We start from the raw sequence: 27,974 nt of genomic DNA on the forward strand, positions 1-27,974 counted from the left end.
TTGTCTTACAATTCATTTTATTTCACCTTTTGTTCCGCTTGTGACATTCTGTGAATATCAATGATTGCAAAAAACAAAAAAACTAAATGACCAACCAAAAGTCCAAGGATTATCAAATTCAATTCCAATTCTATGTACACCCACAGATCCCTTCCAACAGGCGGCCGCAGCGGCCTTTGTCTGGCCCTCCTATCTACCGCAGGGCACAGCACCGGCCACTTTACAACCGCCGCCCAATTTCATATTTCCCTCCATGAGTCCGCACTCGACACTGCAAGCGGCAGCAGCGGCCCAACCCTATGCTACGCCCTTGCAGTTCTTGGGCTCAAATTATCTAACAGCAGCAGCGGCGGCGGCAGCAGCTGCCGCAGCCACCTCCACATTGTGCCAGCATAATCAACAGACGAACAGTACCAGTAGTTCGATAAATTTAAGTTTAGGTGGTAGTATGGTATCGGGTGCTGCGGCTGGGACAACGCTCAGCTCCTCGTCAAGTAGTTCGTCGACAACAACACGGTTTATGAGTTTGGCCACGGCCAGCACCGGTCCGCCGGGCATTAACGATACGGGGCAGTTAATCAAAACCGCGTCGGCGACCTCTGGAAGTCAAACAACGAAAACGTTGGCACCGGCACCTGGAACACATGCCACCCTAGCATTAGCTCCAGCACCAGCCTCTTTGATGGCAGCAGCAGCATCTTCACACCCGCCGACTTTACCACCACCACCACATCCCCTACTAATACCTCCATCGGCATTGAAATTGGAAGATTGGAGTGGTGGTACCGATTTTATGGCAGCTGCGGCCTCCAAGACAACGACTACAACAATGACGGCCTCAGCAACGCTGGGAGTGTCACCAATACCGCCGCCAGCCCATTTTGATGGTCGCGACAAACAGTCGAATGGCACGAATCTGTTGGAATTACCTGCGGCGGCTTCTGCAACTCAAGCTTTAAATTTGATGCGCCTGCCCACACCACCAAGTTCGGCCACCATTGAAACGGCAGCAGCAGCTGCTGCAGCGGCGACAGTACCACCCCAATTACCACCATTACTATTTCATGCTGCAGCCGCTAATTCCTCTCCCACGCCCACTTTGCTCAATCTATCGGCTACCTTAAATCGTGTGGCTGCATCCTGTGCCAGTGTTTCGAACACCAATAGCAGCAGCACCAACACCACCACATCGCCGCAAGTTAGTGTTACCTTGGCAACAAATGCCAGTTTTCTCAGTGCCCCCAGTCATACCTCCACTACCACCCTCAGCAGCAGCAACAACAACAATCACAGCAACCCTTCACCAATCGATGGTGGTCCCCCCACACCTCTGGGCGATGATATGGCTTTGAATTTCAAATCAAATTTGGATGGATCGACGCCACCCCAAATTGTTGTGGGAGTACCATCCAGAGTTGTAAATCCTGTGCTTCCTCCCTCCTCCTCCTCGTCCGGCATTCCATCAACGACGCCGGCGGCGGCTCCACCTCAAATGCAAGATGTCAACATACAAACCGATACTCCGGTGTGCAGTGAAGATGAAAACTCCTCATGTCCTTTGAATCAATCACAGATGGGCAACAATACCACCTCTATGGAACCTTGTACCACGGCCCAGTGTACCCCTCCGCTGACACAAAACGATGAACTTTATCATGATGCAGAGGCCCAAGAGCCACTGGAACTCACCAAGACGACGACTCAACGGCCGAACACCAGCAGTCCAAGGGTGGAAAGTTCCACACAATTACCGCATCCACATGACGAAGAGGATGAAAACGCCCAAGAGGTTGAAGAAAACGTCCATGAGCAAGAACAAAGACTTGAGGCCGAGCAGGATGAATTGGAACAGCAGCAGAACTATGCACTGAAATCTTCGCTCAAGACCGATTATTCAGAGGAATTGAAAGATGCTCGGCAATGCTCTGCGACCCCAGGTCTCATAAGCAGCAGTACATCGGCGACAGCTGGGCCCATTTGTCCTGCTGTACGTCAAGAGGACTTAACCGGGCTGGAACTGTTGTCAAACATCAGTACCAGCAATCTGGTGAAAAGTGGTGCTCTACGTGTCAAACAAGAACCCTTGGATCCCATCATCGATCAAAACATGTGCCATGCTACAGCAGCAGATACCCCCTATTCCACGGTAATGGAATCAAATTCCTACAATCCACTGGATACTCAAACCACAACAACAACCACAAACTGTGACCAATTAAATTCGGGAGTTCTAAACTCCAGCCACCATGATCACTATAATCCCGCCGCCCCAACTTCGCCACATGCCCAGCAACAAATTTCTACATCACCGCCTTCTCCGCCAGTTGCTCCTCCTCCTTCATCTGTTCTTCCGCAAACAGCACAAAATGCAGGTCTTAACAACCATCTCAACCCACAAGAGGTAGAACCACTGGGTGGTCTTAAGTTGTTATGTGCTTTGGCCGAGCAACGCATACAGGAGGAAGAAGAAGTTCAAAGTAGCAGTGCAACCCTGCAGGCCACTGCCAACACAAATGGCTTCTATAGACCCGCTTCAAATGAATCGCTACACAACTTTGCTGCCTCTACCTCCAGCAGTTTCCCACAAAACTCTGCGGGTTTTGTAAAGCCAGTCTCCTCCTCCTCCAGCTTCCATACTCCGGCAGATGCACACAATTCCTCATTCCCTTCCATGGATACTCTGGAATTACCATCCACCAGTGGTAATTGTTATACGAATAACTCGGCGGAGATTCTGGAGGCCCCGGTCAAACGCAAAAAGCACAAACATTCCAAACACTCATCGAAATCCTCATCTTCCAATTCAAACGGCACCAGTGGTAGCAGCAGCAAGAAATCTCAAAAGTGCGGCAAGAAAAACAAAAAGAAATATTCCAAGGAAAAGAAACGCCATAAAATGCTGGCAGCCGCCGCAGCGGCCGGAGAGGTACAACCCAGTGACTTAGATTTCGATGATCCCCAGCTGCAGCAGGAGCTACAGAATGTCTTTCAGAATTGTGTTGATCCCAATTATCAACGTATGGGTGGCAAATGGCCCACCCCTCAGGAGATCTTTAGCAAATTGGAGAGCAGCATGCGGATGCGTTTGGCCGACATCACGCGGCAATATCGTAAAAAGAAACGCAAGCTGGATGAGATTTCGAAGAATAAGAAAAAGAAAAAATGCTCCAAATTGCAAGCCGCCACTCAACAGCTTTCCTTGGTGGGTAACTCCAGTCTCTCACTGGTAGCTGGCGGTGCGGAGCGAGCCGCGGCCACCACCACCTCATCGTTGACCTCATCACCCCTGTGTGATTATAAATTTGGTAATTTTTCCACAAAACCTTCCGGGCCAACGACGACCACCAACTATTTGGCACCCTCCAGCTTTATACGCTTTGCCACCGATCCCAGCAAGTCGGCAGGGCATCACCACCACCATAACCATCCTCAATTCCCACCACCTCCCGAAGTAGAATTAGAAAATGATAATACCACCTCCACAGCTTCCAATCCAAACAGCAGCAATAGTGCGGCAACGGCCATCTATAAGCCGTTGCGTCTGGAACCCAGTTGTCTGGCAGCAGCTGCCACAAATGATCAGCAGCAGCAACAACGTTCCAATAGCAACAACAACTCGACTGGTGTTTTGCGTGTAGCTCAAAAACATGCATCCTCGGAAAAACTTTGTCACGTTATTGTGTGTAAAGAACGGAAAGTGGGCGGCTCCCACTCCCAATCCTCAAGACGTTCCAGTGGCAATGAAGAGGACGATGACGACGAACATGGACGTCTTCACAATTCCAGCAGCGGCAGCAGCAGTGATAATCATAATGGTCACCGTTCGATATCAACCGACAATGAACAGCAACATCAATCCAGTAAATCCACCACCTCATCATCGACATGTTCGTCATCCGCCAGCGCTGGACGTAAAATGAATCCAATCGATCGTACATTGATGTTGACTCAGGATCATTTATTCCGCAAAGAGACGCGAGTACTTACCGATATGGGTGGATTATTTTATGCTGGCATTATGAAACCGCTACAGCCCCCGGATGTCTATGCGATCACATTGGATGGTGAGCGGGGCAATAAATCGCATATTATGTCCCGTGAGGAGATATTTAAGGATACGGTGAGTTATCGACATTTTGTTATTCTTTTTTATTTTGATTTTAAAATTTCGCAGACAGTTTTATTATCGAGAACATTTTATAAAGAAAATGTTATCGAAAACTTTTTCTTAGGAAAATGTAGTTATCGTTGGGGTTTTCTATAGAAAATATTGTTAACGATCGAATTTTCTTCAAAGAAATTTGTTATCGGTCGACTTTTCTTCAGACAAGTTTGTTATTATCGGTCGGTTTTTCTTTAGAAAATATTGTTATCGGTCGGCTTTACTTCAGAAAAGGTTGTCATCGAAGAAATTTTCTTTAGAAATATATGGTCTGTTCCAGAACCTGCAAGAATATAAAATTTTTTACTACAATAACATTTTTTCCTTTATGATATCGGAAAAAATAGTAAAAATTAGTAGATTCTTGCAGTACGGTAACATACCAATAATTATTGAAAATGTTGTTAACGATCAACTTTTGTATACAAAATGTGGTTATCGAAAAACTTTTGTATACAATGTGGCTATCGAAATACTTTTCTATTAAAAATATTGTTATCGAACAACTTTTCTATAGAAAACGTTGTTATCGATCAATTTTTCTATAGAAAACGTTGTTATCGATCAACTTTTCTATAGAAAACGTTGTTATCGAACAACTTTTCTATAGAAAACGTTGTTATCGAACAACTTTTCTATAGAAAACGTTGTTTTCGAACAACTTTTCTATGAAAAAAACATGTTATCGAACAACTTTTCTATAGAAAACGTTGTTATCGAACACGTTTTCTATAGAAAACGTTGTTATCGGACAACTTTTCTATAGAAAAGATTGTTATCGGACAACTTTTCTATAGAAAAGATTGTTATCGAACAACTTTTCTATAGAAAAGATCGTTATCGAACAACTTTTCTACAGAAGAGATTGATATCGAACAACTTTTCTCTAGAAAAGATTGTTATCGGACAACTTTTCTATAGAAAAGATAGTTATCGAACAAGTTTTCTAAAGAAAACGTTGTTATCGAACAAGTTTTCTATAGAAAACGTTGTTATCGAACAAGTTTTCTATAGAAAACGTTGTTATCGAACAAGTTTTCTATAGAAAACGTTGTTATCGAACAAGTTTTCTATAGAAAACGTTGTTATCGAACAGCTTTTCTATGGAAAACGTTGTTATCGAACAATTTTTTTTATAGAAAACGTTGTTATCGAACAACTTTTCTATAGAAAAAGTTGTTATCGAAAAACCTTTCTATTGAAAAGGTTGTTATCGACCTACTTGTGTATAAAAATGTTGTTATCGAAGAAATTTTCTGTAGAAAATGTTGTTATCGAACTTCTTTTCAATACTGAATGTCGTTATCGAAAATTATAAAAGTTGTATTCGATTATTTTTCAAATAAAAAAGGTAGCTAGATTTTTTCTCTATTGAACAGTTTTTTGCTATAGAAAGGGTTTTTATAGATAAACGTTGATATTGAACATATTTTTACAATTTATGGAATTCAAAAATTAATATTTTTTCCTCCTGCTTTTTATAGATTTTGGAAGTAGCACCCAAGACTGTCGATGATGTACCTGTGGGCACACGTCTCTGTGCCTATTGGAGTCAGCAATATCGTTGCCTGTATCCAGGACGGGCCATTGAAAGTGAGTCTTCCGATGATGATGTGACATCACAAGAATTTGTCAGTGTGGAATTTGATGATGGCGATAGCGGCAGGATCCGCTTGCAGAATATACGATATCTGCTCAGTGATTACCCCATTGTTGGTAAGTTCAAAAAGACCCCCGAAAAGTAAAATTTAAATTTTGAATTGCATGCCAGAAAGCCTTCCATTTAACTCTACACTTATCCCAAAATGAAATTTTTGAATGATTTCAAATAATCAATTGTTTTTCTAATAATAATCTCAAAACAAAAAGAGTTCAGGGGATATATTGACTTTGGACATAATAACAAATTTTGTATTCGTACTTAAATATTAAAAATTTCAATTTAAAATTTTGTGTTTCGATAAAGAAGAATTGCTGCTGGGGTATGCATTTCAGTTTTCTGTTGGATTTATTAGTTTTTTGTTGTGTCGAATTTAGTAAAACAAAACCGATCAAAATTCTTATGTTTTTATCTTTTTTTATTTCTTGTTTTTCTTTTATAATAATAAAAAAAATAACAAAACAACAACAAATACTCCTACTACTATCCTGTGACCTGTCTCCAAACCACCAACAAACAAAACCAAAAAATCTTCTACTGTTACTACAACTACTGCTCCTAATCCAACTACTACTCCTTCAATAAAAACAAATATATAACAAATTACACACACACCACCATCTATCAACAACAACAAAAACTACTACAACAACAACCACAACACATACAGAGTACAACGATAATCCCCTCTACTCTTTAGGCAAACAAAAGAAAGCCAATGCTAATAAAACCACAACCAATAATGATACAGATCACCATCAACGTCGTGATGCTGCTGCAGCCGCAGCCACCACCACCGGAGATAATCCCAACTCAATGGGTCGGGAAGATGATCATGGTCGAATAACTAGCAATGGATCCCATCGTGATTATCATCAAGCCACCGCCATGGAAATCTTTGCCGCCAAACGCAGTGAGAAGAAGCGAAACAAAAGTCTAAAAAAGAAAGCCCAACAGAGTGTGATCACGCTGGCGAATGGTAGTGTATCCACCACTACACTGACTTTGGCCGGAGGAGTTACGACATCCCTGTCCACAAATGGTTCCATGGAATCTGCCGACAGCTTGCGTAAACATCACAAACACAAGAAACGTAAGAAACACAAGAAGCATCGGAAAAATCTCATGGAAATTGGTATTGTTTCGGAAATGGAAAAGAAGTTCAGTACATCAGTAGCATCGTCTTCGTTCAGTAGTAAGAAAAGTGAACGCACAACAACAAAGGATGAAATCTCCTCCTCAAAACATCAGCAGCAGCGACATTCTACCCAACAACATATTCTCTCTGAGAACAATTACTCAAATGGCGGCAAACACAAGAAGGAGGAAATCGACGGAGCAGGAGACTATAAACATTATCAAAACAATACTCACACCGAACAATCTCAATTACCAGTATCGGCCACTCCAGAAGATGAAGAACAAGAAGACGACGATGATGATGACGAAGAAAATGCCGAGGAACAACAAGAGGAGCAGCAGGATGATGATGATGACGAGGATGAGGATGATAATATGAATCTATCACACATTAAACGTGAATCCACAAACAATCATCGACATCATCACCTCACCTCAACACCACATCATAGTGTCAAAGTAAAAACGGAACATTTAGAAATGGAAGAAGAAGAAAGTACTTCAAACTTAATGTCTGAAGTTTCGGATGAGGTAAGAAATTCCTTCCCTTTGATTAAATTTTGAATAATGTAACTGATTTTATTTTTCCTCAGGCTAAGGCTGATGACATGGTTGAACACAACAGCTCCAAGGGTAGCAAAATTGCCGCTTTCCTCCCTGATCGCCAGTTATGGGGCTGGCTGGGCACAGCCTATTGTAAATCTGGCAGCAAGGGTACAAAGGGCAGAATACGCAAGCAATTTTACAAGACAATTAAACGGGGAAAAGAAACAATAACTGTAAGTAAAACTATAAGAACATTATATACATTTATATTGATCCTATGTAATTGTAAATTGTCGGCCAGGAAGTTTTTTTATGCTCTGAGCAAGGTCTATATAATAGATCACCCAGTAAGGCTAGCTGATATCTAAATTTGTTGTCAAAATATATTGAATTCAAAAAATAACCATAGTTAGCTTTTACAAAGGCATCGACAGGGTTGTGTATTTCCTGAAATTCGCCTTCTGGATGTCCTGATATTTATAAATGTTTATGACAAAGTTTTTTGGCCCCCCAGAAACACAAAATTACTATTTAGAGTCACTTCGGTTGTAAAAATTTACTCATGTCATCATGCAAATTTACTCATGTAGCTGGACTTATACTTGGACCGGGTAAAAACTGGAGTAACGAATATCCCCCCCCCCCTTACTATGGCAGAATACGCCTATATGGGGACAAACCCAACACACAGAAAAATCAGCTAACTATTTTCATATAAAAAAGGGGGTTATATGGGGACTACCTCTAAAAGGGGGTGAATGTTAATAATTTTTGGTGGAGAGATTTGTTGCCAAAGAACCTCAAAATACCGAAAATATGGGAAAACCAGAAAAAATGAACCAATATTTAAAAAAATTTAGTGGTGAGATTTGCTATCCAATAAGAACACAAAGTACTAAATTACTGTCAATTCGGTCGAAAAATGCGATCAAAACCCCCAAAATACTGAAAATTTCGGGCACCGTTATATGGGGGCTACCAGAAATGGTGGACTGATATTTATAATTTTTAAAGGAGTAATTTGGTACCCAATAAGAACACAATGTACTAAATTTCAGCGAATTTGGTTGGAAAACGTGCTCAAGAACCCCAAAATACCGAAATTGGGGGTACTCATATATGGGAGCTATGCCTAAACAGGGGCCGTTATAGCCCATCTTCGAACTTGGCCTACCTGCATATAAAAGACGACTCTATGCACAATATTGGCGATCTACCTCAATTCGTTTAGGCGCTAGAGTGGTTACAACAGACAGACGGGCATGCTTAAATGGTCATAGAATCTCTTCGCTGATCAAGAACAAAAACAAAACTAAAATACCTTCCATAATATGGTGGAGGGTATAAAATATCCCCTTCTTTCGTGTCTCATGAATAGTACAACGGGATGTCTACTAGTGAATTCAATAGATGAAGGTTCTTCTGTTTGGGTGTTGCAGAAAACGGCACACAGGCCAGCACATTACAAAAGAGGAATTCAGATTGATAGCAGCAATCTGAAACCTCCGGTGGTTTTGTAACAACCAATATAAGCTATTTGATGCAAATTAATGTCGTGGTGTAACGACATCGACCACCCTCCACCATAAGGTGGAGTGTATATTAAATTTGTCATTCCCTTTGCAATAATTTGAAATTTTCATCGGAGAGTGAATATTTTCTTGATCAGAATAAAATTCGATGTCGATTTATGCATGTCTGTCTTTTGAAATCACGATAGAGCTCGCAATATTTAAGATAGAGCTCTGAAAATTTCCACATACAGTGTTACTACTATCGACCTATGTTTTGGTACAGCCAACATATGACGGTTCCCGTCAATAATTGGGAATTTTGGGGTTTTTGTCATGGATAACACCAGACTTTCATTAGAGATAATAGGGAGCTTAACGAACGAATTCAATGCAAGATTCGTAGTAAATTCTTTTTGATCAACTTAAGTCTTACGATGTTCTCAGACCATAGTGGCATACATCCTCATCCGTCAAGGAAGAATCATCCCAAATATATGTGGAAATGCCGGAATGAAAATGGTTTGTAACACCAGACTTTTATTAGGGATAATAGGGTGTGCATTTGGAAAAGAATGGTCCGAAGTAGGATCAGAGTTGGTCTACATTTCGTTGGGCAAATAGTGGTAACTAGCATATGCCGGCAACTTCGTTAGCGAGGGTGGGAATTATTTAAAAACCAATACCGACGAATACCGTATTTCCAAAAGTACCTATATATCTCAACTCTAATTCTGACCGCAACAGAAATCTAGCTCTATACTAAATTTGGCATCATTTATTGCCCTTTGTACTCTTGTAAAACTTATTTCGAAATAAATCCACATTTCAAACATAGATTCACCAAAATCCACATTTTTTACCCAATGTCAGCATTCCAGCTCTATCGGCATAGTAGACATTTCCAAAACATCCTACAAGGGGCAATCCAACGCCCCTACATTGATCCTAACTCCAAATTTCAATATTCCAGCTCTATCGGTTCACCTAACTGTAAATTTGGTACCATTTAATATACATTAGCATGATTTTCCACAATCGTTTTACATAGCCCAATCCTACACCCCAACAATGATCCTAACTTCAAATTTCAATATTCCAGCTATATCGGTTCACTCGAAATAAAATTTGGTACCATTTAGTACAAATTTCCAAAACTTCCTACATACCCCAATCCTACAGCCCAACAATGATCCAAACACCAAATTTCAGAATCCCAGCTCTATCAGTTCACCCAACATTCAAATTGTACCAACATTTAGTTCAATTTAGTACCCATAAGTATGAATTTCCAAAACTACATCCATACCCAAATCCAACACTCCAACAGTAACCCTATTTCCAAATTTCAGCTTTTCAGCTCTATCGGTTTATGTAAATCCGTATTTGGTACCATTTTGTACACATTAGTACGAATTTCCAAAACTTACTACAAATTCCAATCCAACAGTGGTCCTAACATCAAATTTCAAGATTCCAGCTCTATCGGTTTACCCAAAATCCAAATTTGGTACAATTTAGCACGCATTGGTACGAATTTCCAAAACATTTTGCATAGCCCAATCCTAAATTGTACCAAATTTAGTACAAGTAGTACGAATTTCCAAAAAATTTCTACAAATCCCAATACTGCACCACAACAGCAGTAATCCTAACGTAAAATTTCAAGATTCCAACTCAATCGGTTCACCCAAATTCACATTTGGTACCATTTAGTACAAATTTCCAAAACTTCCTACATCGGTTCACTCAAAATTTAAATTGTACCAAAAAGGGTCAAGGGGTCAAGGGTCCCCCATAAAGGGTCAATATTTTATACACTTGTAACAAACATCCATTTTATATAGTCTCCCTAGAATTGAATATTGAATTTTAATGTTGTTACTTCTATTAATTCTAATCCCGATTTTTCTATTCAAATTTTTTCAGGTTGGGGATTGTGCAGTATTTTTATCAACTGGACGACCGGATCGTCCCTATATTGGGCGTATCGAATCAATGTGGGAGAATTCATGCAATAATAAAATTGTGCGTGTACGCTGGTTTTATCATCCCGAAGAGACAACGGGATGTCCAAAATTGAAATTCCCAGTAAGTTTAAAAAGTCTCCTGCAATAAATGTTGTTCATTTTAATTAAATATATATTTTTTTATAGGGTGCTCTCTTCGAATCACCTCATGAAGATGAAAACGATGTACAAACAATATCACATCGCTGTGAAGTTTTACAATTTGCCCGTTATTTTAATAAGTTCGGGTCAGATTCAAAGCAATATCAATCGATATACGATAATAATGATACATATTATTTAGCCGGGTATTATAATCCAAGATTACAAGTCCTGAAATTACAAGATAATATTCCAACTCTAGAAGAGCAAATACAACAACAGCAACAGCTGCAATTGCAAAAGCAACAAATGCAAACGCAACTGCAACAACAACAAAGTAACATAACAACTGTTAATACTAATCACACAAATATTAACTAATTAAATTAATTATAATTAAAAAAAAAAACAACAAAAAAAAAAGCAACTGTAAAAGTAATCAGAAGAAATGATTTTATTAAAAAAAACAAAAAATTAAAACAGAGATAAAAATGATAAATTACATATTCTATATATATATATACAAGAAAAACAAATTATAATTATTATTATATACAAATTAAATTTAAACTATATGCAAAAAGGAAATATAATGTATATGTATACAACAACAAGATGATAATGCGATAAAATCACAACAACAAGTTTAACACACCATACTTACTAAAAAAAAAAACAACAACAACTTACTTCGATATATACTTATAAATATATATACAGATTTATATATACACACACACAAACATACATATTTTTAATGAGAACAAGAAAATCAGAAGACGTTTAATCTACTTTTACTTTCTATGTACAGTTTTTAAGGATATTAAAATACTTAGTGTTTTGTTTTTAAGCTATTTTTTTTTTCTTTTGTTAAATATTATATTATATATATATATACATACTCAAAACAAATGCAAACAACAAAAAACAATTAATTTGTGTTTTATTTTCTTTTTGTATTTTTATTGGTTAATTTATTATTGTTTCGAAAATTTTGGTTTTGATTTCAAATATTCGATATACTTATGAGAGAGGTTATGTTTTTCTTTCATAACAAATTAAATTAAATATAATCTCCAAAAATTAGAAAAATCTAAGCAAGACTTAGTGTTATTCGACACCAATATTCTTGAAGTAGACAATCAGTATTTCCGATTATATTGAATATTTAGAAATAATATTGAACCGAAAACATAAATGGTAAAACCATAGCAAGAAACCCCTAAAGGAATGAACCAAAATTAGGCGGGGCCAAATATATTAAACCCTACACCACTTTGAGTATTTGCGGAAATTTATTGCATAGTCCATAATATATTCAGCCTTATTCTGGATATTTGCTAGGGAGTGATCTCGATTGTGAACAATTTTCGCTTTCACATTCTCGCCTTATTCAGAATGAGTACATACTTACATAGCTGGCTTGTTACAGAACGGTTGTTCCATAAGCCGAGCTTAAAAAAGATTCCAAGCGCGTCGGCCTTGGTAGCGGCACGGGTAGCATCAGCGTCTTGTAAAGTGTGAGTTTGGTCTGGCGGGAGGGGGCTTTATTTCTAAACTGCTTACTTAGACCACAGTATCATCTCTTGGCCAATACTATCCTTCTCCGAATTTCAAAACTGATGTCATTCGTTTTGTTTATGGCGGTACCAAGGTATATAAAATCGTTGAATACCTCAAACCTGTAGTTCTCAAGTTCCACGGCTGGTCCGAGTCTAGTGGACGTATTGCGCGTTTATACCATCAGCTTGGTCTTCTCGCCGTTTACTGTCATACCCACTTTGGCAGACTCCTTCTCGATTTGTTCAAAGGTGGCTGTTACCGCTCTCAGTGTTCGACCAATTATGTCGATGTCATCGGCCTATGCGAGTAACATGTGTTGTTTGGTGTACAGAGTGTAATTTCTGTTCACTTTTGCCTCTCGTATGACCTTTTCCAGCAGGATGTTAAAAAGGTCACACGAGAAACTGTCACCTTGTCTGAATCCTCGTTCGGTATTAATGGGCTTCGATGGGTCCTTTCCCACTTAAACTACTGAACTTGTGCCAGTTAAAGTTATACTGCATAGCCGTATTAATTTTGTAGGAATGCCAAACGCATACATGGCTTTATACACCTCTGAACGGATAGGGCTGTCGAATGCGGCTTTATAGTCGACAAATAGGAGGAATGTGTCGATTCGTGGGTTTTTCCAGAATTTGGCTCAGAGTGAAAATCTGGTCAATGGTGGATTTGCCGGGTCAGAAGCCGCATTGGTTTTGGTCCAATAATTTACACAGTATGCTGGATAATAGCACTTTATATGCAATGGGAAGGAGACTTATACCTTTATAGTTGGCACATATCGTATTGTCTCATTTTTTGTGCACGGGACACAGGATGCTGAGGTTCCAATCATTGGGCATGTATTCTTCTAGCCAAATTGTACTAATCAGCTGGTGCTTGCTCCTTACCAGCATCTGACCCCCAGTATTGAATAGTTCGGCTTGTAACCCATCGGCACCTGCTGCTTTATTATTCTTCAGCAGATTGATTGCTATTCTGACTTCACACTCTATATCGTCATCTATTATTGGTTCTGGGGTATCCTCTTCACCGTTACTATTTGATACCAGAAGTTTTTTTAAAATGCTCCTTTCAGATCCTCAGCACGCTGTCTGTATCTGTCACCAGGTTTCTTTCGTCATCTCTACAGGAGGATGTGCCTACACCAAAACCTTCGGTTTGGTGTTTTACTCGTTGGTAAAAATGTCGGACTTCGTTCTGACTCCTGTACATCTCGATTTGCTCACGCTCACGTTTTTCTTGTTCTTTTTTCTGAAAATATGTTTTTCCTCTCTCCTTTTCTCCCGATAGTTCTCCATCGTATTACGTGTTGCTACCGTCCCCAGGGTTGCCCTATACGCAGCGTTTTTCATATCAGTAGCATTACGAAACTCCTGATCGTACCACGGATTTCTTGATGGTGGTCTTTGGTACCCAAGTGTTGATTTTGATGCAGTTTGTAGGGAGTGGGCAATTCTCTGCCACTGAGCTTCTATATTATTATCGGGACAAGGGGTGCTTTCGTCAAGAAGATGGGTAAGTTGAGCGGAGTATGCTTCTGCTATCTGTTGTGTTTGGAGTTTTTCGACGTCAAATTTCCGTGCTACATTAGATCGCACCTTTGCTGCTACATTCAGACGGGTGCGTACCTTGGCTGTCACAAGGTAATGGTCGGAATCGATATTCGCTCCTCGGATCGATCGGACACAACATGATCGATTTGATTTCTCGTGGTTCGATCGGGAGAAATCCAAGTGGCCTTGTGTATATCGAGATGCTTGAATCTGATGCTGTTAACTACCATGATTTTTTTTTTTGCTGCCGCGAAGTCATGCCGTTGTCTGATGTTTCTTCATGGAGACGGGTAGGGCCAAAGATATTTTCCCTTCCGATTTTCCCTAGGCGCTCGTAAAATATATCTTTGGACGTAATCTACATGACGTAATCATCTGATTTACTTACGCCAGTCCCTTTCCATCGCATTTCCTGTAAGGCAATAATATCGGCATTGTACTGCTTGAGTACATCCGCCAAATCGAACACTGCGCCTGTTCTGTACAACGAGCGCACATTTCAAGTGCAGATTCGCAGATCGTGGTCCTTTATACGTCTGCGGGGGTCGTCAACGTTAGGTGGGTTTGGTTTTCTTTTTCTTTGCTTTTTCATAGTAGGTTCGGTTTTCCGAGTGTGTGCAACTAACCCGACGCCTCAACCCATTTATTATTTCACTATATAATTTTGTGCCTTTTTATTTAATTTCGATATTTTATTTCCCAAAATTCTTAAAGTTGCCAATTATTTTATCATAGGAGAACTTATATTTTCATAGGAGAACTTATATTTATGTCGAACTGTAAATTAAAGATCGAAATTTATTATTTATTTTATTTTTCGATATAAGAAGAAGGCTGAAGATCTATTTCTTTTGATATCGAAAAGATGTATATTGGAAGACATGTCGTATTTGAGGATAATCTATTTATTACTATTTTTTAAAATACATAATTACATTAACATTTATTTTGTATATATTGCAATAGGCAGATTCAGTAGAGATGAGTGTTTTTGTTTTTATATAACAAAATAGTTCTATAAAAATATTATTATATATAAAATAAAAAATTTATTATGTAAAATAAATGCTAATTAAAAAAACTTTTTTATTTACAAATTTTTACATACGTTGCAGTATATTTTATAAAATATTAATGTAAAATACAAATATATATAAAATAAAAAATATATTTTTTTATTATTATTAGTAGTAGTAGAGATTGTAATTAAAACAAATAATACTATATACAAAAGGCAAATATATTTTTTTCTTATTAAAAAGCAAATAATAATATATTAAATATTATAAACAAATAATAAAAAGAGATTGTCCTGAATAATTGTTCGTATAGAAAATATATTACAACTCCTTGTTAAAACTGAAATTTTCTTAAGGAGTTTGATAAAGAGGCCATTGTTTTTTGTACAGAATTAATAAGAAATCTAATAGCGAAAATATGATGTTCAAATTTTGAAATCTTCATTTTGGAATTTAATGGACCACTACAGAATTCGTTTGGTATTGCTAAAGGAAGATATCCAAAAATCATCATATTTTCGTTTGCCGAAGAACCAGTCCAGTTTTATTTCCAAGTTAAAATTACACACACACCCTTTTTTCGGAGAGAGAATGAAAAAGAGCTGTTTTCAAAATTTAACTAATACAACATTTTTTGCTATAACCAGAAAGAGAGAGAGAGAAAGAAAAGAACTGCTTTTTGAAAAAAGTTGAAAAAAATATTTTTTTAGAAAAGAAAATGTAAATATGTAGTATGTACTCGTTTGCAACTAAATACCGATTTGTAAAAGCTAAATGTATAGTAACAGTAAATATATAGCAAATAGGAATGATGAAAAAAAAAAACAATGGCCCACAAATATTATGGAAATCAAACTCAACACAATGCAAGGCTAAACATTTTTTTAAATTCTTATAGTAGAAAATAATATACAAAAGATACAATATTTTATTAAAACTGTAATAAAAAATCGTATAAACGAAACATTATAGACGGCTGGGCCGTTCAAGTAATACCCTACACCATTTATGAACTGTGTTGTAAGGAACGAAATTCATGAGGTCCTCCGTGGTGTAAAGGCCGGAATTCACTGGAACTGTTCTTCAGACAGAAAATCTTTTGGAGGTAATCTAGTCTCCTAAAAATAATTTTTTTTTGTTTAAAAAAATCGTAAAATTTTATTTCGAAAAAAATTGAAATATTTTTTTTAAATATTTTTTTATTTATAGGAATAAATTGTAAATATTTTTTTATATGAAAAAAAATTGAAAACTTCTTATAGAAATTTTTAAAATTTTTTTATAGAACATTTTTTATCGAAATATTTAAATAATTTTCTTAGACAAAAATTCCACAAATATTCGTATACAAAAAAATCGACATAAAAAATATTACCAACCTTCAATAATTTTATCTGAATTGAATTTTTTTCTAAAATAAAAAATAAAAAAAATGTTTATTAAAGTAAATTCGAAATAAGTTTTTTTATACAAAAAAGGAAATTATTTTATTGTATAGAAAAAAGAAAAAAAAAATATTTTCACATAGAAAATTATTCAAATATTTTTTCGTGAATAATTTCGAAATATTTTTTTAGAGTATTATTTGATTAATTGGCTTTCGAATAGAAAATAATTAAAATAACATTTGTTTCGTATGGAAAAAAACGGAATCTTCATTCAATAAATATTTATTCCGTTTTTCAGAAATTTTTTGTATAAAAAATTCGAAACCATTTTGTTCGTACAAAAAAATTTAAAACAATTTTTTCGCTTAGAAAAAAAAACGTTACCTATAATTCGACGGGGCGTACAGAAAAATTCAACTTCCCCACTTTTGTAAAATGTTGCGTACGGCTGTATTACCCAAATACGTCGAATCCAAATATTTTATGTTCACATTCGAAATTTCATATTTTCTGAATGTTTTGTTTTTATTTTCAACAAAAGAAAAATACAAAAAATACGTTCTGTCAAAGTTGAAAATTTTCAACTTGAAATTTTGTACGCTCGACGTATTTCGGTAACATTCATATAAATACATGTGTTCTACTTTTGTGGTGAAAAACGTCGAAAGAGCAAGTCGAATTTTAGGTAAGGCTGTTAGAAAAAAAATTCGGATAATTTTCATCGTATAGAAAAAAATTGAAACCATTTTTCCGTATACAAAAAATCGAAACCATTTATTTCGTATAGAAATACATTCGAAACCATTTTTTGTTATAGAAAAAATTATAATCATTTTTCGTATAGAAAAAAAAAATCGAATCCAATTTTTCCTTATAGAAAAATATGGAGTATTTTTTCGTATAAAAAAAAAAAAAAAAAAATTGTGAATATTTTTTTTTTTCGTATTGAAAAAATTCGAAATAATTTTTTCGATTTGAAAAAAATTCCGAATACAAAAAATAATTCTTTCGCATAAAAAAATGTGTGGGATAATTTCTTTCCTGTAGAAAAAATTCGGATAATTTTTTTTTATGGAGAAAAAATTAAATGGTGTTTTAGGTATAGAAAAAAATCCAACATCCAACAGAGAAAACATTAGGAATATATATTTTTTTTGTATAGAAAAAAATCGGAATAATTTCTTTTTGTATAGAAAAAATTCGGATCGGAATAATTTTTTTCGTATAGAAAAAAAAAATCCGGAGCAATTTTTTTTCGTAAAAAAATTCCGTTAAAAAAAAATCAGTATATTTTTCCTATAGAAAAAATCGAAATAATTTTCTTTTTTTTGTTTTCAATAAGAAAAAATTTGTTGAAAAATTCAGAATAATTTTTTTTCGTATAGATAAAACATTCGGTATTTTTTGTGTAGAAAACAATTTGAAATTATTTTTTTTTCTATAGAAAATTATTTTTTTCTTATAGAAAAATTCGAAATATTTTTTTTCTTATAGAAACAAAATTATAAAAAAATTAGAATATTTTTTTCGTATAGAAAAAAAATCGGAATAATTTTATTTCTTATAGAAAAAATATGAATAATTTTTTTCGTATAGAAAAAAATTCGTAATATTTTTTCCGTATAGAAAAAAATTCGGAATAATTTTTTCGTAAAGAAAAAAATTAGAAAAAAAATGATAATAAAAATTCGGAATAATTGTTTCATGTAGAAAAAAATTCGAAATAATGTTTTTGGATAAAAAAATTTCCAATTTAAATTTCGATGAAGAAAAAAATTAAATGTATTTTATTTCGTATAAAATATATTCGAAATATTTATTTCAGATAAAAAAATTGGAACTATTTGTTTCTAAATACTTTCGTTTTTATGAACATTTTTTTATTTGCGGGAAAAATTCAATTTGTGGACACAATCCATAATGGTGTAGGGTAATACACACATACACACCAATAAAACAACAACAGCAACCAAACAAAGAATAAAATAAACTCCTACAACAAAAAGAAAACTAATAAACTATTAATTGTAACAATTTATTGTGATAGAAAAAAACTGATGATGATAACAATTTTCGCTTAAAAAAATACAAAAACACAAACAAACAACTGAGCAACAAAATATAAAAAATTAATTAAAATTTTATTAAAAAAATAAAATTAAAAACTGAAAAGAAAATAAAAAACAGACAACTACATTTGACAAAAAATATAAAAAAAAAACAAAAAAAATATTTAAAAAAATAATCTGACAACAAAACCATGTGCAACAGAAAAGATTGTAAAGAAAATTCAACTATTTACATTTTTTTGATTAAATTCCAAAAATAGACATTTAATGTATATTAAAAAAAACAAAAACTCAAGTTTAAAGTAAACGAAACGTACGAACAAAAAACAAAACAAAATTCCCAAAACAAATCGTGAATGTTTAAAAGAAATAAAATATTAACTCTATATGAAGAAATATTTAAGTCTATATACATATATATCTACTTATTAATTATAAATATATATACATTATTATTAATAATATCGAATGGAAATCAAACTATATATACACCCAACAAAAACAACACACTCACACAAAAAAAATGGAAAATATATATATGAAAAAATGATTAAATTATTAATAAAATTTAAATGTATAACGGAAATGTGAAAATAAAAAAAACGACAACAACAACAAATGTAACAAAATGTGAAAAAACGGGAGATAAATTAATAAAAAAATAAAATCAAAACAGACAATGATACGAATTCGAAAGAATATAAAAGAAAATTTGTGTTTTATTTCGAATACACGGATATTACTAAAGGTCTATTAGGTGTGACCTTTTTAAAAAATATTTTCTAAAGGATCATTAGGCGTGAATTAAAAAAAAATATATATTTTCGGAAGGATTACCGGGCGAGGATTTTTTTAACAAAAATATTTTCGAAGAGACTAAAAGGCGTGGATTTTTTAAATAAAATATTTAAGGAGAGACCAAAAGGCGTGAATTTTTTAAATAAAATATTTAAGGAGAGACCAAAAGGCGTGGATTTTTTAAATAAAATATTTAAGGAGAGACCAAAAGGCGTGGATTTTTTAAATAAAATATTTAAGGAGAGACCAAAAGGCGTGGATTTTTTAAATAAAATATTTAAGGAGAGACCAAAAGGCGTGGATTTTTTAAATAAAATATTTAAGGAGAGACCAAAAGGCGTGGATTTTTTAAATAAAATATTTAAGGAGAGACCAAAAGGCGTGGATTTTTTAAATAAAATATTTAAGGAGAGACCAAAAGGCGTGGATTTTTTAAATAAAATATTTAAGGAGAGACCAAAAGGCGTGGATTTTTTAAATAAAATATTTAAGGAGAGACCAAAAGGCGTGGATTTTTTAAATAAAATATTTAAGGAGAGACCAAAAGGCGTGGTCACCCATAAGAACTATAAAAAAATGGGTTGAGGCGTCGGGTTAGTTGCCCACTCTCGGAAAACACAACCTACTATGAAAAAGCAAAGAAAACCCCCCTAATGTTGACGACCCCCGGAAACGTATAAAGGACCACGATCTGCGAATCTGCACTTGAAATGTGCGCACGTTGTACAGAACAGGCGGATGTACTCAAGAAGCCGATATTATTGCCTTACAGGAAATGCGATGGAAAGGGACTGACGTAAGTAAATCAGATAATTACGCCCTGTACAATAGCTGTCATGCAACGAGACATGAATTTGGCTGCGGATTTACGGTTAACAGGAAAATAAAATACCTCGTCTCCAGATTCGCTCCAGTAGATGAGCGAATTGCTATAATCCGTATAAAAGCGATTTTCTTCTACATCAGTCTCATTTGCGTCCATGCTCCGACCGAAGATAAAGATGAACAGACCAAAGACATATTTTACGAGTGCCTAGAAACAGCATATGACCGTTGCCCTGGCCATGGCATTAAAATTCTGCTAGGAGATTTTAATGCAAAAATCGGAAGGGAAAATATCTTTGACCCCACCGTCGGAAAATTCAGCCTTCATGAAGAAACATCAGACAATGGCATGAGGTTGATTGACTTCACTGCTGCAAAAAACATGGTAGTTAGCAGCACCAGATTCAAGCATCTCGATATACATAAGTCCACTTGGGTTTCTCCCGATCGAACAACGAGAAATCAAATCGATCATGTTGTGATAGACGGAAGACATTCATCCAGTGTTTTAGACGTCCGATCGATACGACCATTACCATTGTGGCAGCCAAGGTACGCACCCGCCTTAATGTAGCAGCAATGGTGCGATCTAATGTAACACTGAAATTTCAGTAGTGTTGGTGGGTTATTTGGGATACCATTTGTATTTTGTTTTTGCAAAATAGTCAGGCTTAATCCCAGTTTGTTATTTTTATAAAAAACAACTATTTATTGGTGGGGAATGTATGGCATTGTTCGCCGAGGAAAAGGCAGGGAAGACTATAGTTTCGGATCTCGCCGCTGATCCGTGATATGATCAGGAGTGTCGTAATGCTTCTGATATGAAAAACGCAGCGTATAGGGCAACCCTGCGGACAGTAACAACACGTAATGCGATGGCGAACTATCGGGAGAAAATGAGGAAATGAGAGTGAAGAAACGTATTTTCAGAAAAAAAGAAAAGAACAAGAAAAACTTGAGCGTAAGCAAATCGAGATGTACAGGAGTCAGAATGAAGTCCGAAAATTCTACCAACAGGTAAAACACCAAACCGAAGGCTTTGGTTCAGGCACATCCTCCTGTAGAGATAAAGAAGGAAACCTGGTGACAGATACAGACAGCGTGCTGACGATCTGGAAGGAGCATTTTGAAAAACTTCTGGTATCAAATAGTAGCGGTGAAGTGGATACCCCAGAACCAATAATATATGACGGTATAGAGTGTACACCACCTAGCTAAGATGAAGTCATAATAGCAATCAATCTGCTGAAGAATAATAAAGCAGCAGGTGCCGAACTATTCAACACTGGTGGTCAGATGCTGGTAAGGAGCATGCACCAGCTGATTAGTACAATTTGACTAGAAGAATGCATGCCCAATGATTGGAACCTCAGCATTCTGTGTCCCGTGCACAAAAAAAGAGACAAGACGATATGTGCCAACTTAGGGGAATAAGTCTCCATTCCATCGCATATAAAGTCCTATCCAGAGTACTGTGTGAACGACTGAAGCCAACATTATTGGACCATACCAATGCGGCTTCAGACCTGGCAAATCCACCATTGACCAAATTTTCACTCTGCGCCAAATCCTGGAAAAACCCCACGAAAAACACATCGACATATTCCACCTATTCGTCGACTATAAGCCGCATTCGACAGCCCGTTCAGAGGTGTATAAAGCGTTTGGCATTCCTGCAAAATTAATTCGGCTTTGCTAAAGTTATCCTGCATAGCCGAATTAATTTTGCACTAGATCAGCAGTTAAATTCGGAAAGGACCTCTCTGAGCCCTTTAATACCGAACGAGGATTCAGACAAGGTGATAGTTTGTCGTGTGACCTTTTTAACATCCTGTTGGAAATGGTCATACGAGAGGCAAAGGTGAACAGAAATGGCACTCTGTACACCAAATCGACATAATGGGTCGAACATTGAGTGCAGTAACAGCCACCTTTGAACAAATTGAGAAGGAGTCTGCCAAAGTGGGTCTGGCAGTAAACGACGAGAAGACCAAGCTGATGGTATCAACGCGCAAGACGTCCAGTAGACTAGTTCCAACTGTGGAACTTGAGAACTACAGCTTCGAGGTAGTCAAAGATTTTATATACCTTCGTACCGCCATAAATAAAACGAATGACATCAGTTGTGTAATTCGAAGAAGGATAGTGATGGCCAACCGATGCTACTATGGTCTGAGCAAACAACTCAAAAGCAAGACCACCTCCCGCAAGACCAAACTCACACTCTACAAGACGCTGATACTACCCGTGCTGTTATATGGATCTGAAGCATGGGTACTTACGCATGCAGATGACGCAGATCTTGGAGTGTTTGAGAGAAAAATTCTCCGAAAGATCTATTGCCCGATCTGCGTTGACGGTGAATATCGCCGATGAATGAACCATGAGTTGTACCAGCAATTCTCGGACATCGACATTGTTAGACGTATTGAGCTGCAGCGACTACGTTGGCTAGGTCATGTTGTGAGAATGGATGAAGATGCCTCAGCCCAGAAGGCATATAAAAGCGAACAGGCTGATGTTTCACGCAGAAGGGGAAAGTCACGAATAAGATGGAAAGACCAAGTGGAAGACAATATCTTGGAACGTGGTCTTTCAAATTGAAAAAAACTGCGCAAAAGACCGACGCGCCTGTAAATATTTTTTTAAGCTCGGCTTATGGAACGAAAGTTTTGTCACAAGCCAGCTAAGTAAGTAAGTGTTCGGGAATACTATTAGGCGTGGATTTTTTAAATAAAATATTAAGGAGACACTATTAGGTGCGGATTTAAAAAAAAAAATATTTAAGAAGGCACTAAAAGGCTCTATTTTAACTAAAATATTTTGTAAAGGATAATCAAACACTCTCTAATTTAATTCTCTTTTTTTGTTTTCTAAATATGAGCTCTTTCTGATTATGTTCCGCTCTCATCCCTTTAACAGCAAAAATCCGTTGCTAAGGTAAACAAATAAACATTTTTCGAATCACAAAAAAAAACAGACAGTAGAAAATTAGCAGCCATCCATCCTGCCATCTACCACGACATTGATTTAATAAATTTTTCACACGAAGTACAAAGGCTCTAAGGTTCGAATATTTATTGGTTTTCCTGTTATTTGCCAGTTATCAAAAAAACGACCATCATAAAAATTAGGAAAACAAAAATAGAAACGGGAAAAAGGAAGACAAACAAACAACTCATCCTCCCGAAACGAAAAAAAAATAACATCGCACCTGAACTAATAATGAGTTCGACACCAAAATGGTATTGTCGCAACAAATCGCAACCGATGCAAACCTTTGCGGAACTTTCCAAATTGGGCAATGACCTTAGAAGGATTACAAAACGTTTGGTTATCGATGTCAAGGTGGACATTTATAGTGAACATGTAAAAGGAAGCAGTGAGTGGGAAAAGGATTTGTAGTTAAAAAGAGTTTTTTTTCGTAGGACACCCTACTGGAGGAATGCGAACGTATTGTGGAATTATATTGGAGTTTAAAGGATCAATCGAACAATAAGGATTTCCAATCGCTGTCCAAGAAAATTAAACGCAGCCCTTACAATGCCTTGCTGATGCAAAAATTCAATATAATTATGGAGCTAAATGATCGAAGATTTTGCCAGCTAACATTTGTCCTTAAGAAGACGGTAAGTAAAAAGGAGGGGAAAGAAAGGTTAATGTGATGTAATATATATATATATATATATATATATAGGAACTACTTTTAGTACGTCTCTTGAGACTTCTTTCAATTCGTCTATAGAGACTCCTTCGATGTCGTCTAGTCAGTCTATCAGTGCTCTCTGTGTCTGATTGTCTATAAAGGCTCCCAGCTTTCCAACTGGTCTATAAATGGGCCCTGCACATTAAAATTTCCAGAAGGACTCCCATTGCCTTCACTTGAAAATGAAAGACTCTATTCGCTTTAATTTCATATCGTCTCTAAAAAATCCCCTCTCTTTTATAGTTTCTTCGAAAACATTTTGTTAAAAAATCCACGAGAGACTCTTCGAAAATAGTCTCTCTGAAATATTTTATTTTAAAAATCCACACCTAAAAATATTCATTAAAATCCTATGGTTTTTTTTCCATTCTAGGTAAATTATCTCTTGAAAAAGTCTCTTCATTCCGAAGTCTGGATGAATTGGGCCCTACAAATTACACAACTCTACAATAAATGTCGGAAACCTCTAACGGATGATGGGGAAAATACTGTGGAATCCAAGAAACCAGAAGACGAACAACTTAATGCCAATATCTGCAGCAATTTGTATCCCGCCCTGCTTCTGCCCTATAAGACCATAGATTTTGCGCATGTTTTGCAGGTAATGTATCCCATCCCTTTCAAACCCCCATTTTGAAATTTTTATCCTTGAACAACTTTTCGATTTTTTTAGTTAGCCTCCCAGCAGCGCATTGAACAAAATTCTTTGGACCTAATGTTCGGTCTCTTCAATATGGGCGAACAGGAGGCATGGCGTGATACGGCCAATGAATCGAATTGTTCCAGCATCGAAATATTAAGAATTTTAACTTTAAATCTGACGGGAGATGGAGAATTTCAACAGTATTTGAATGAAAACAATCATGATTATGCTGCCCTGGCAATGAATCCGGAAATAGTGCGTGTGAATAGTGCTTCACAGAGGGGTACAGCTGTGACACTGCGTAGCAAACATATTGACTTTTTTCTTCAGAATGAAAGGAGTTTTGTGGCCCAATTGATTGAGAAGGCATTCGATATTTGTCCGACAATATTTGGTAAGATTTTTTAAAGACTCTCAGTGTGGATTTTTGATGAGTTCCAAGGACAATCTAAGCTCTAGGCGTGGATTTAAAAAAAATATTTTCTCAAGGTCCAACGAAGGCGTGGATTTTTTAAATAATGGTTTTTCAAGGACCAAATAAGTCGTGGATTATGCAAAGAATATTTTTTCGAGGATCAAATAAGGCGTGGATTTATTAAAGATTAATTTTTTCCAGGTCCAAATAAGGCGTGGATTTTTTATTAAAAATTATTTTTCAAAGACCAACTAAAACGTGGATTTTTTAAAGAATAGTTTTTCAAGGACCCACTAAAGCGAGGATGCCCAATGAGGCATGGATTTTGTTTTTAAGAATATTTTTTCGAGGATCAAATAAGACTTGGATTTTTTAAAAAATATTTTTTCAAGGACCAATCCAAGGCGTGGATTTTTTAAAGAATAGTTTTTCAAAAACCCAATAAGGCGTGGATTTTTTCAAGAATAGGTTTTCAAGAACCCAAAAAGGCGTGGAATTTTTCAAGAATAGGTTTTCAAGGCCCAACTAAGGAATAGTTTAACAAGGACCCAATAAGGCTTGGATTTTTTAAAGAATGGGTTTTCAAGGACCGCTAAGGAATAGTTTTTAAGGATTTTTAAAAGAATGGGGTTTCAAGGACGAAATATGGCGTAAATTTTTAAAAAATATTTTTTTCAAGGACCCAATAAGGCGTGAATTTATAAAAAATATTTTTTCAAAGACCCAATAAGGCGTAGATTTTTTAAAAAAATATTTTTTCAAGGACCCAATAAGGCGTAGATTTTTTAAAAAAATATTTTCTACAAAGATTTTCAGACATCTAGGCGAAAATTTCGGTTTACCTTAAAATACTTCATTGCCTTCTTTTCAAATTCTCTCATTTTTTCAGGCCATTGCAATCACGACAATCTACATGAATATGTTTTGCGTGGTATGCGTCTAATGTGGTCCTATGTGGGTATTATATTGGATCATATTATCCTCTGGTGGATAGATACACCGATTTCATGTTATTCACTATCGCATGTGGACTCCATACGCAATTGGTTATATCTGCATAATGTTAGAGGTATGAGCAGTACCCCACCGTTTCCCCAACAATATATAATATACCTTCGTATTTTTAGACATTCCCGAACCTGTCTACTCGACGCTGCAAGGTATCGGGGAGATTTTGACAAATTTTGTTAGTAACAATTTGTGGGATCGTCTATTTCGTTTGACCCTAATATCGGCCACGGCTCAAACGGGCACCGTCGAACAATTTCTGGAGCAGTATAAACAATCACCGAAAAATGTAAGTCCACCCCGAGACCTTGGATGTTAAAGAATAAATTATCGAAAAGTTTATTGTTTTTCATCACCCCGCAGCAATTTGGCACACCCACTGGAACCGTTTGGATTGCCATCTTTACAAATCTAATAAATCTGAGCAATAATTATTTTCAAAATTCCGATTTTACGAATTCCAGTTTGCTACCAGTTTCCGAACAAATTCCCATACTTCATAGAATAGGTAATTTTTCGAATCGGAGTTACTGAATATTGGTTAAATGGCTTCTGTTTCTTTGCAGATCACTCGGTCCACAGCATGCGTCTCTGGGTCAAAGAAGAATGCAAAAAGTTGTGCAACGAATGGAAAATGGATCGTTTCTTTCAGATATTGGAAAATGATGTGCGCCTGTGTCTGCAAGCTTTTACAAATTTTAAACTGCCAAAATTAACTGCCGATCTGACAGATATCCTGATGTTGGTCTGTGTCGCATTGCGTACGAAATTGATATGCGAGATAAATGTTAATATTGATAAATTGAAGGTAAGTTATAAGACAAATGGTATAGAAAGTTGGAAAACTGGGCTAGGGAACCACAACTTATCGAAAACAAAGTCATACCGTTGTATGGGAACATGGACCTATATTGAAAATCTTCCGGGAAGAAGTTTTTTATTCATCAAGAATCCGGAATGCCAAATTACCAAAAAAAAAGTCTAGGTGGGTCATTCTTTTTATGAGTCTATGTCAAGTTTTAGGTACAAACATCAAAAATCTCCAACAAAAATGCATTCACAATATGCAGGTTCTCGCTGCCATTTTTTGAGCACCACTGGTATAAATATACCTCTGTAAAACGGACTGATTTGTATCTCGTTCTCTCTCTCCCAATTTCTTTCAGAAAACCACCGATGAATGTGTTCAAGTCCTCTCCGATGTCTGTCGCCTACTGAGTTTAGCGAATTTTACCCTCTGCTTCCCATCGGGTTCATATTGGCAGCGGAATTCGTATGACAACGAGAAATCCAGCGAGTATGTTGGTTATGTTCTCGATCAAATAATGTTGCCCTGCATTAAGGCTACCAAAGATGTTGTCATTTTGAAGTTAATATTAAAAATTATATGCGAAGCATGGTTAGATTACATTTATCAGAGGCATATACGATTTAGTGTCAATGGGGCGGTGCGTCTGCTCAACGATTTCGATGATGTTCGAGAATGGATTTTGAGTTGTTCGCTGTTGGATCAACTGCATTTGGAAAAGCTCAGCAATCATGAAGTATTGCGCATGTGTAAGGGTGTGGGTAAAATTTTGCTGCGCAAACCGGAGGATATTATTGCCATATCACAATCGCCAACGTTCGATAAGAAAACGGGTAAGTTAAAAAATTTACAATTTTCCAGGAGGAATTATGGTAAATATTTTTTATTTTTGCAGCTGGCGGAGATGGTGATCCTGCACCCCAAGAAACTCAATTACCCTCGGAAATGTTCGTCTCCAATCAGAAACATTGGCTTCAATTGCGTGCCAATAAATCGACATTTTTCTTTTTCCCTCTTTGCTGTGGAGATACCAGTGTTTAAAATGG

General features: G+C 36.3%; 2 protein-coding genes across 2 annotated transcripts in view; both read left to right on the forward strand.

Moving 5' to 3' along the window:
- The window catches only part of LOC133321232 (protein winged eye), a 110,294-nt gene extending 98,783 nt beyond the window's left edge, over positions 1-11,511 (forward strand). The window contains exons 5-11 of the mRNA XM_061530320.1: positions 102-605; positions 663-4,120; positions 5,647-5,878; positions 6,493-7,493; positions 7,550-7,741; positions 10,949-11,110; positions 11,176-11,511. Coding sequence (XP_061386304.1) covers positions 102-605; positions 663-4,120; positions 5,647-5,878; positions 6,493-7,493; positions 7,550-7,741; positions 10,949-11,110; positions 11,176-11,511 — 5,885 coding nt within the window. The remainder of the gene's footprint in view (positions 1-101; positions 606-662; positions 4,121-5,646; positions 5,879-6,492; positions 7,494-7,549; positions 7,742-10,948; positions 11,111-11,175) is intronic.
- A 12,062-nt stretch (positions 11,512-23,573) lies between these two features.
- On the forward strand, positions 23,574-27,969 carry LOC133321234 (uncharacterized). The gene is made up of 10 exons (XM_061530321.1): positions 23,574-23,717; positions 23,777-23,977; positions 24,428-24,655; positions 24,728-25,091; positions 26,002-26,181; positions 26,240-26,409; positions 26,484-26,628; positions 26,687-26,928; positions 27,287-27,761; positions 27,833-27,969. The coding sequence occupies exons 1-10, from the start codon at positions 23,574-23,576 to the stop codon at positions 27,967-27,969; spliced, it is 2,286 nt and encodes a 761-aa protein (XP_061386305.1).
- The last annotated feature ends 5 nt before the right edge of the window (positions 27,970-27,974 follow it).

The sequence above is a fragment of the Musca vetustissima genome, unplaced genomic scaffold (genome assembly GCF_032173495.1).
Source record: "Musca vetustissima isolate MV318-11 ecotype Yass unplaced genomic scaffold, APGP_CSIRO_Mvet_v1 utg17366, whole genome shotgun sequence".
Taxonomy (NCBI): Eukaryota; Metazoa; Arthropoda; class Insecta; order Diptera; family Muscidae; genus Musca; species Musca vetustissima.

What these genes read in the sequence shown, in the direction of transcription:
- LOC133321234 (XM_061530321.1), top strand. Translation starts at nt 23,574, where the DNA reads ATGAGTTCGACACCAAAATGGTATTGTCGCAACAAATCGCAACCGATG. An exon ending in TGGACATTTATAGTGAACAT is followed by an intron (nt 23,718 to 23,776) that starts GTAAAAGGAAGC and finishes TTTTTTTCGTAG; the next exon opens with GACACCCTACTGGAGGAATG. An exon ending in CATTTGTCCTTAAGAAGACG is followed by an intron (nt 23,978 to 24,427) that starts GTAAGTAAAAAG and finishes TTTCCATTCTAG; the next exon opens with GTAAATTATCTCTTGAAAAA.